General features: G+C 43.2%; 1 protein-coding gene across 1 annotated transcript; it reads right to left on the bottom strand.

Moving 5' to 3' along the window:
- Positions 1–2,999: 2,999 nt before the first annotated feature.
- Positions 3,000–10,173, bottom strand: LOC117492867. The gene is made up of 4 exons (XM_034143282.1): positions 9,836–10,173; positions 8,713–9,300; positions 8,510–8,629; positions 3,000–4,373 (listed from the first exon to the last, which is right to left on the bottom strand). Exons 1-4 carry the CDS (start codon positions 9,847–9,849, stop codon positions 3,551–3,553), a joined length of 1,545 nt encoding a protein of 514 aa, XP_033999173.1. The 5' UTR covers positions 9,850–10,173; the 3' UTR covers positions 3,000–3,550.
- Between the last annotated feature and the right edge of the window lie 600 nt (positions 10,174–10,773).

Here is a 10,773-nt window from a genome sequence, read left to right as displayed (position 1 = left end):
TAAAATATACCGCTGTACCGACGCCGTGATAAGACTGATGTTACGCTGAGAGCAGCCGGGAAAAGCACTGACATGGGCGCAGCCTCTCTGGTGGTTGACTAATCAGAACGAGTGGCCGAGCTGACCAATCGGAGCACACTAGGCTCACAGGGAGGGGGGGGCAAGAGCTCCAACGAGTCGTTTAGTGGAGAAAGTGAATACTGCTGAATACACATGCTTGACAGAGATGCTGTATGCGAAACCAATGTGAGTTTGGAAAATTGCACAGTATAAATCTATTTTAGTATACCTCAACAATGTAATTATGATCAGTGGAAATGGCCATGACATGGGCCCTTTAACATCACCAGGTAGAACTAGGGTGACCAGATGTCCCGCTTTGCGCGGGACTGCACAGCATTTTCACGACTTTTGGTGCGTCCCGCAAATTGAGACGATGTCCCGCATATTTCATTTTGATTGGCTAAAAACGCTTTTCTAAAATCAGATTTATCCAATGGCTGTTGAGAAAGCAGGGAAGGCTATCATCACGGAGCTGTGTTTGCTGTCAATCATACTGTAAGACACGGCGGGTGCTGGTCAAGTGTTAACCAATGAGAGTAACTCACTCACACACACACCGCCGCGGCCCCGCCAAACAACAACAATAAAAGTCAATAACGCAGGCGACGTAGCAGGTTATGGAAAATGGAGGAAACTGAAACTACAGCTAAGAAAAGAAGAAGATGCACATACAACAAAGACTGGGAAGACATTTACCCGTGGGCAGCGGCGGACTGGGACTACAAATCAGCCCGGGACTCTCGACCGGCCCACCTCGGTACCGCAAATAATCACCGCTAGTACATTTTAAACGGGGGGGGGAGGGTGTCCCACATTGTCCCACATTGTCCCACACAAACATACTCCTTGTCCCACATTTGGTTTGTTGGGACCTGGTCACCCTAGGTAGAACCACCACACCCATTTCTGTACTAAAGGTTTTAAAAGGATAAGGCGCAGCTGGATCCAGAGTGAACGTCTTTCGAATATCCAACCTAAAACTAACTTCACTGCCGTAACTATCACAATATGTTCTACCAACTAAGCAATGAATAGCCGTGTCGGTGATGATCTGCTGTGGCAGAAAGAAAGCCTTAGGCCCCGGCTCCACGAGGACGAAAACGGGTTGAATCCGCATATTTCTCATGCGTATAGCCCTCTAAGCTCGACGACGCCGTAAGGGAAACGTAGAAACAGACCCCGCAAACGACAACGGGTCCAAAGGTGGATAGATCTGGGAACGGAGCGCTCTGGGGGGTCCAACGGGGCCGTGGAGTCGCCTATACGGTCATTCGTTTTCATAGCCCCGCCTCTCCCCCGCAGGGTTGCTATCGTGCTCCAGTCGCTACTGACCATGCTACAGTTCTTTGTGCAACATCTACAGGAGCTCCTCCTTGAATTCAGATTATTTATCTTTATCTCGATATGGACATAAACGCGAGTGAAGTCTAATCTGACAGGACGGAGACACGCAGCTCCTGCCGCTGTGATGCAGCGGGAGCAAAACACACACTTCAAGTCAGATCATCACCCTTAGCTATTTTAATTACCTCTCAAACTACCTAAACTAGTTATAAATATGTTTATTTTTACTGTCGGGTCACTCATTACAGGATCAGCTGCTGCATGAGACAGACACTGACGCTGTGAGAAGAGAGGAAAAAGAGATAGGCTCTGTGTATTTGATGATTATATATCATTATATCGTCGTTATTCATTTGTTTTAAAGCTCAATAAATAACAATGAAGACCTTTGACCGGCACTTTTATAATTTTGTCCGGAAGATTTAAACTTTAACACACGCTGACCGGCGAAAAACTCTGCCCGGTTCTGTCGGCCCCCACCGCGGAGAATACACAGAAGTGCAGCCATGACAACCATTCTTCTTCGCTGCTTTTGTGGAGGAAGTTGCTGCTTTTGTGGAGGAAGTTACAGCGCCACGTACAGGTTCGGCATATGTACTGCAGCTTTTCCAGCGTTTGGATGTAAACGGAGCCGTCTCATGGAGCTTGACACAATCCGGTGTATATTGCGAGGGGACGGAAGGTTTTTTGCGGTTGCATTTGCGTTACTCCGATGCGTTTTGCCGTATTTGTCCTCGTGGAGCCGGGAACGTTTAAAAGGTTAAGGCGCCGCTGGATCCAGAGTGAAGAGGCGTGTCGGTGATGATCTGCTGTGGCAGAAAGATTAAGACAAAAAGTCAGAGAGCCTTTCTTTATCTGCCGAGTTAACTGAATGCTGAAGTTGTACTGAAATTTGACCTGTGAGTTCTGCTTCACCTGCACCTGTCACTGAGATAGGTATTAATCAACTTCACATGGACAAAAAGCCACTACAAAGAGACAGAAAAATGCAGATGTGACATGGCTACTTCTCTATTTGTTGTCTTTGTTAAACAATAGGCTTTAACATTACTTCTTCCGTTTATTTAATATTTCAAAACTCATAGTGCACATACTTTATGACACTTATGTTACTAGAGGGTTAATGTTTGTAATGTCTTTTTCTGTGCAAAAGTGGCTCAATGCTTTACCTTTCAGCAGACATGTTTAAAAATGATTATTGCCTATAGTACAAGGCAATAAAATACAAAGGATTGTTGCCCAATAAAAAAAAACAACCTCAAGAATAACCAAACAAAAGAAACCCTTTACCAAACCCCCCTCTCGCTTCCTTGACTTACAAAGTTATTGACTTCTGCTGGAGTTGTTTAGTAACTCAACTTTCTCCGGTTGACCTGACTCTGACTGACTACCGGCTGTGCTGAGCTGCCGGCATTATCATTACGAGAGATCGAATGCATAAAATATGATGATGTGATTGAAAAGCTTGGAGAAAATAATTTCAAATAATTCTAGTATAGCATCGGAATGCTTTCGAATATATATCTACTGTATATATTAATCCATTATTAAAATGAACAGAAACAATGTTTAACTACTTAAAACTTTATTGATTAATTTGTACAAGAAAAAAATATAGTTAGAATTATACATACAAATAATGCAGTTCATACAAATTATAGAATGTTCTTCATTTATTCTGTACACACAACATCTTTTGCACATCTGTCCGTCCTTCCGATCCCTCTTCAGTTGCTTCCGGACGTTTCTCTCATTTTTACCCGTTAATTGTGGAGTTTCTCTTGTGCACTGCATGGGTCTGAAGACAGAGCGTGTTGTATGCTGTACAGTCTGTGAAGCCCCCTGATACAAATGTGTAATTTGTGGTATTGGGTTGTATACACAATGTCATTGATTTATTGATTGTTTTATTTAACATTTTTACATAGCAATAGCAACTCTTAAATGCGTTGTATTGAAACAGGTTTGAAAAAAGGTTAATGACGTCAAAGATACATGTGGTGAACAGTGAGCTGTAGCAGTTAAAATTCACCTCATATGTGATTATACAGATTTCATATCCAGATTTGGCAAAAATACTCAAATTCAGTAGGTGTCTTTGTTTGGTGTTCACTACTGTATTAAACAAAGCTTTTTTTCCATTTTAGTTTTTTCTGCATCTCTTCATCTTCCTCTCTGGATAAAATGGCATCTCCAGGATAGCTTTGTTTTCTTTTGATGTCTGCAAACCTTCACAGAGGGAGTCATGGATCATCTGCATTGAATCCACCTCTGATCTCCAAAGTGCTGCTCTGGCTCTGATAAACTTAGAAAATTCAGTCTCATTTCCTTTGGCCAGACTGATGCTATCTTTACAGATGAGGAAGATATCCATGCCGAGGAACAGAGCATTGAGCCCAATGAAACTGGCCCTGGCTGACTTGGAGAGGGCAAGAGGCCCTTTGGCTGCATCAACTAATGAATCAATACTTTTTGCAATAGTGCCAGCTCTACATACCAACTTGCCGAGAGCAATATGTTTCCCGCTTGTTCCTTTTTTGGTGACCTCCTCCAGACAATCCTGGAGAATCTGCACATCCTCCATGAAGCTCTCAAACACTTCTTTGGCTTTCCTTTGATATGTACAGTTTACTCCAAACTCTGTGCCAGTGGTGACAGCGCTGTTGACTCCGCTGGTAATTCCCATGCCTAACCCGGCCATTGTCAGAGCCAAAGACACTCCAGCTGTTACAGGAATTAAAGCCAAACCAACGATGGAGAGCACACCTCCTACTGCCCCCACTGAGCTGCCTGCCACACTGGAGATCTTTGCTCCCTTATTCATCCTGTCTAACTGAACAGCATGCTCCTCCAGGTCCTTGAGAGACTGTTCCATTCTCGGCTGTCGCTCTTTAAACTTATTGATGAAATCAGAGCAGGGTTCGTCCTCCTGAAACAAGAACACCATCCGGAAGCTCTGATTCTTCCTGACGATGAGAAAAGAGAAATAACAAAAATACAAAATAACATGATGAATCTCAAGAAGTAAGTATGTACCCCATACAGTATATCCACATATTGGATTTCCTTTTTGTGAGACATTAGGAGGCTAAGTGCAATAAAATCTAAATAAAAAAACTAATATATATAATAAATATTTAATAAGAAAATGAAAACATACAATAGTATTGACTCCTGCTGAACAAGGAGTTGCTGCAAAATCAAATATTGATTATTACATTTGGAAAATTCTGAAAATTTCAACTGATTTTGATCCAGGTTTTTTTTTAACAGGAGCCCTTTTTCAAGCCTTAATTTTGACTTGTCGTATGTTGTTTTATTGTAGCCAAGGAATTGTTTAGACAAAAAATCAATAAGTAGTGGCAATTAATAACAATTATTATTGCAACATTAGCATGAGACCAGGTTATTGTGGTAAGCATACTGCAGATTACATCATGAAATGCAATACAAGCCACTTTTTCTTTTTTAGAGAAAGATGTACTAAAATACTGCACCTGCTGTATCGTATTTGATAACACGATTTTTCTATGAAATAAGCTACACAATATAAACTGATTATAACTTGCTTCAATACAGTAAATATTCATATTGAAATATCAGTAACAATATATACGTTGGCTAATTACCACTAAACATACAGTAAATCTGAGCTTGGAGGCATTTTTGCAGAAATATATTCACAAAACAAAGTCTGGCTATTAAATTGATTAAGTTTGAAATGACAGCATTGGAGGTAAAGTAAGTTGCTAACTAAAGACATTAGCATGAATCAATTTGGGAATTATTTACATCTTTACAAAGATTTGTGTTGGTCTATGCTACAAACAACAAGCAAGTTAATAATATGCCTACCTCTCCAACATCTTCAATGACCCCTCCCGTAACCCCAGGACCCTCTTCTCCACAGTCAACAAGCTCTTCAAACCCCGCGCCAACAACCTCTCTACTTCTACTTCCGCTACTTGCAGTTCATTCCTCCAGTTTTTCGCAGACAAAATCAACGCCATCAACTACTCCTTTTCAGCTCCTTCTGACTTACAATCATCTCCCCCAACCTCCACCGCTACCACTTCTTCCCCCATTTCCCTTGACCTCCCGACTCCTCCTCCCCAGTGCTGCCTCTCCCAGTTCAACCTGGTTACCCCACCTGAAATACTCAATCCGATCAGTTCCTCAAAACCCACAACCTGCTCCCTTGACCCTCTACCCACTCCTCTCCTGAAGTCCTGCCTCCCCGTCCTCTGCCCCTATCTCGCTAACCTTTTTAACTCCTTGCTGTCCCATGGAACCGTCCCCTCTGCCTTCAAAACTGCTGCCGTAACTCCAATCCTCAAAAAACCCGGTCTGGATCCCTCCTCCCTCACTAATTACCCCCCCATCTCCAACCTACCATTCCTCTCAAAAACCTTTGAACGCATTGTAGCCAAACAAATCCACTGCCATCTCCAAAGCAACCAGCTTTACGAACACCTTCAGTCAGGATTTCGTCCTCACCACAGCACAGAAACCGCACTCCTCACCTCTGCTGACACTGGTTCCCTCAATATCCTCATGCTCCTCGACCTGAGTGCAGCCTTCGATACCGTGAGCCACAACATCCTGCTCACCCGACTCAGGGACATTGGTATTGAAAGTACTGCACTCAGTTGGCTCCAGCCCTACCTCTCCGAACGATCCCACTTAATCTCCCTGCGCAACCACTCCTCTGCCACAGCCTCAGTCAATGCGTTCCTCAAGGATCAGTACTTGGCCCCCTCCTCTTCATAATTTACATCCTCCCCCTCGGTCAGATACTCTGCCACTTCAACCTGGACTTCCACTGCTACGCTGATGACACCCCTACCTCAGCACCAAATCCCTCCATAACCCACCCCTCACCCACATCGACTCCTGTCTGACAGCTATAAAAACTTGGATGCAACTCAACCTCCTCAAACTGAACAGCAACAAAACAGAACTCCTCCTAATCGGCTCCAAATCCACCCTCAGCAAGGTCACTAACATAACACTCACCATCGATGGCACCACTCTTTCCCACTCCAATCAGGCACGCAACCTTGGCGCAATCTTTGACGCCACCCTCTACCTCAAACCTCACATTCGCCAAACAGTCAAAACCTGATTTTAGCACCTCCGCAATATTGCAAAAATCCGACCCTCTCTCACCCGCCCCGCAGCCGAACGACTAATCCATGCCTTCATTTCATCCCGCATTGACTACTGCAACTCAATTCTCTACGGCATCAGCACTACATCCCTCAATAGACTCCAACGGGTTCAAAATGTAGCCGCAAGACTCCTCACGCATACCAAATCATGGCATCACATTACCCCAGTACTCAAAGACCTTCACTGGCTTACTGTCTCCCACCACATCAACTATACAATTCTGGTCCTCACCTACAAAGCCCTCCACCATCTGCCCCCCCCCCCCTATTTCACTAACCTTCTCAGCCCCTATCAACCCCCACGGTCCCTCAGATCCACCGCAGCCAGACTCATTCTTTCCCACATCCAAACTCCGCAGCATTGGGGACAGAGCCTTCTCATGCCCCTTTCACACCAACGCAACTCCGGTTCAAGCTCCGTGCTAGAGCTTTTCTGGTTCAGAACCGGTTCTTCGGTTTAGCGCCGGCTCTTTTCACACCGCTCAGAGCCCGACTGTTGCTGCCGCTGCTGCGTCATGACGTCACAGTTTACGTCGCTGAGTTTCTCCCCAACGCCGGAGCTCACCTCACAACAACAACGGGCCGGGGACTGCGTTGCTTTTAATCATACGAAGCCAGATTAAATTAAATAACGACTTCTCCAACCTTATACTTTTCTCCAGAGTGCCGTGGTTTATTGTTTATTAATGTGTTTCAGCGGCATTTACCGACCGCTGCAGTGCTGGCCGGCTGCTCTTCAACGGGAGTGTATTCTCCCGTTAGCTCCGGGTTAGCTCACACGGCTCTAAAGTATTCACTGTCTGACTGTCACACAAGCAGCTGATACATATCCCCAGTTCCCCTTAAGTGAATGTGTGTCAGTCTGAATTGACGCTGTTTGGTGTCAGTCTGAATTGACGCTGTTTGGCATCACAACGCTGTTATGAAAGTTTCTCTGGTATAACATGGGTGATGTTAGCATAGCAACCGAAGCTAAACTGACTACTTGCTAAGCAGTTTTCTACAGGCACTTTTTACCGACGTATTTTTCATTATGATTCTACTTGTGATAGTCGGACATGACAACCTGTGCAGCCCATGTATTGATTCCATCCGATAGCTGCTATAATAACAAACAAAACGTCTGCCTGCTCTCCACAATGATCAATAACAGCGAACGGATGGTCAAAGTAAGGTACAAATAAACAGAATCACACGAAGCCTGGTTAGTGTTGCCTGACTTTATAAAGTGTGTGGTTGCGTTCTAGTCACTTTGCTCAGCACTACTGCTTGTTACAATTTTTATTTGCCGTACTCGCCTTAAGTGTTAGCTCAGGTTAATCTCGCCCCCCTCTGACGTAAGCGTGACGTATGCGGTTCTTGCTTCTAGACGGACAACTTTTTGGTGCTCGAAACGAACCGGATTCCGGAGCTATGACGCTGCTCCGCTGCGGTGTGAACAGGAAAACCCGGTGCTTTTCAAGCACCAGCTCCGAACCGGCCCTGAAACACCGTTGGTGTGAAAGGGGTATCAGTGGCAGCTCCTAGGCTCTGGAATTCCCTCCCCCAAGATCTTCGTGATTCCCAGTCCCTCACAGTCTTTCAGTCCCGCCTCAAAACCCATCTCTTCAACTCTGTCTATCCATGAGCCCCCTCCCCCCCTCAATTTACTTCCTCTTAACTGCCTTTTCTGTTTATTTTGTTTTGTTCTATTTTATTATTATTTATTTTATTTTTTGTTTTGATGTTTTTTTTTGTTTTGCTTGTCCTTGTTTGTCTACCCTCCCTCATACTGTAAAGCATCTTTGAGTTCCAGAAAAGCGCTGTATAAATATAATTTATTACTATTATTATTATTAATATTAGATTGCATGTCATCATTTTCATTATCATCACTCATCACACCTTGCACAGCTGTGTTGACAAAAACCACATAAAGGAGTTACACGTACCTGAGTTCCTCGAGCTGATTAATGTGATGAAGCATCCTTTGTGTGTCATCTTCAGACAAATCCACAGCGAGGTCTACCAGAGTATCATCGTTCATCTTCAGGCAAAAGTCACAGAAGGAGCTGTGAAAAACAGGAAAATATTTTTTATCATAGATGTTTATTTTGCTAAATGTGCATATTATTTTAAGGGCATGCCTCTTTACCTTTTCTCTAACTCCTCACAGATGTTCTCGGTGGTCCTTATGTATTTGTCCAGCTGATATGCCAGCACTTCCACATTCTGAAGTTTGGGGCGGAAGAAGGCGTCTGCATCTCTTTTAAACTCGAGGAGGTGAGGGCAGATCATCCGTACAGCAATGATGACGAGCTGAACCGTTACAGGGCTGATCCCTCCTGGCAGATGTAACACCTGGTTCTCTTCCATGAACAAAGGAAGTGAGGTGACCGCCAGATTCTCCACCGCATCCAGGAAGCAGTCGAGCTCCTCCAGGCCTTCCAGAGTGGACTTCAGCACAGCAGCCAGCTCCTTCTCCAGCTCTGCTCGCCTCCTGTCTGCAGTCACCTTGCTCCTCATATATTCCAAACTGGCCTTACCTTTGTTCTGTGACTTGGTAACATGGTCGATGCTCAGGTAAATGTTGTCAGCCGTGTCTTTGATGTCCTTCAGCATATCCAACTCTGTCTTCATCTTTAGCATCCATGTAGGGCTCTTTTCACAGAATGATTTCACTGTGTCGATGTAGTTGAGGGTATCTGCAGTGTAGCAGCACAAGACTTTCTGGAGTTTTTTTCTGTAACAAAAAATACCTTTATTGTTTGTATTCTTCAACCTCCTAGCTAAGACTGCATCAACAAATGAATAAACCTTTTCAATAACACCAGCTTGATAGAGCACTTTGTGTGTTGTGTACTACCAGTGGCGCTCAATCCATACAAAATACTACGACTACACTAGAAAAATAAGATGCTTTTTCTATTATATACTGTTATTCATTTGGCAGTTTCTTTATTGGAAATTCCTTCTTTTTTTTTCATCCATATCACGTGACCCAGTGAATCCAAACCAATGCAGAATTTCATTAATACAATGGACAAGTGGGAAACATCGTTTCTATTGGATTTTAGTCCACAATCAGCAGTTTATAGGTCTTCCTGCACAAACACTTTTATATATTTAGGACAAATATATTTATATTAGTCCTCTATAAAAACGTAAGTGTACTATAATACAGCACGCATATGTGAAGCTAGTAACTTAGCTGTTACTGCAGGCTTTTTCTATCTTTCTTTGTGCAAAAGTGGCTCAACAACGATATAAACTCCTACCTTGTTGCAGACATCTTTCTTGACTGTGGTAGAGTGTGCTGTCTTCAGTTCCTTATTAAGACCTTATCGACATGTTACTAACCAGAATCACAGACACCACAAACTCGTCTGTGGACTGGCTCTGCTGAAATCCTTAGGTTTCATTTTTCTCCTCTCCATATCACCAGACTGAACCATCATATCAGTTTCTGTTATCAGCTCATTCCAGGATCAGCAAATGTAAAACTCAAAGTTCACTTAACTCATAAAACCCACCTGTTCTGAGTGTACCTTAGCCAATAATAAAACCTTTATTAAAAAATAATGAAAATAAATTATTGATGTATGTGATATTTTGACTAAGTACTGTATCTCATTATGTTCACTTGTTAACTCCATATTGCGATACTAAATCAAAATATTTCTAATTAAAGTGACATAGAGGATCCTTTTTTTCATCTAGTAGGCGGATTTTGGCTTCCATTCCATTGGCTTCCACCAATTATCGCTATGAACTATTATCACCTATTGCATTATTACGTTACATTTCATTCAGCTTATGCAAATGGTCTTACAATCAGTGCAATCAACCATGAAGATACAGACTTAACACACCACGCATGCTGCATGTACATAAGCTTTCAATGAGCCACACCTTTATACATACAGTACTACATACTGAAATAAGAAGTTTTTTTAACGTTTAAAAGGTTAACGCGCCGCTGGATCCAGAGTGAAGAGGCGTGTCGGTGATGATCTGCTGTGGCAGAAAGATTAAGACAAAGAGTCAGAGAGCCTTTCTTTATCCGAGTTAACTGAATGCTGAAGTTGTAATGAAGTTTGACCTGTGAGTTCTGCTTCACCTGCACCTGTCACTGAGATTGGTATTAATCAATTTCACATGGACAAAAAGCCACTACAAAGAGACAGAAGAATGCAAGAAAACAACCACAAACAGA

This window comes from Trematomus bernacchii, unplaced genomic scaffold, assembly GCF_902827165.1.
Source record: "Trematomus bernacchii unplaced genomic scaffold, fTreBer1.1, whole genome shotgun sequence".
Classification (NCBI taxonomy): domain Eukaryota; kingdom Metazoa; phylum Chordata; class Actinopteri; order Perciformes; family Nototheniidae; genus Trematomus; species Trematomus bernacchii.
The sequence above is the reverse complement of the archived record's forward strand: the minus strand, read 5'-3'. Positions and strand labels throughout refer to the sequence as shown.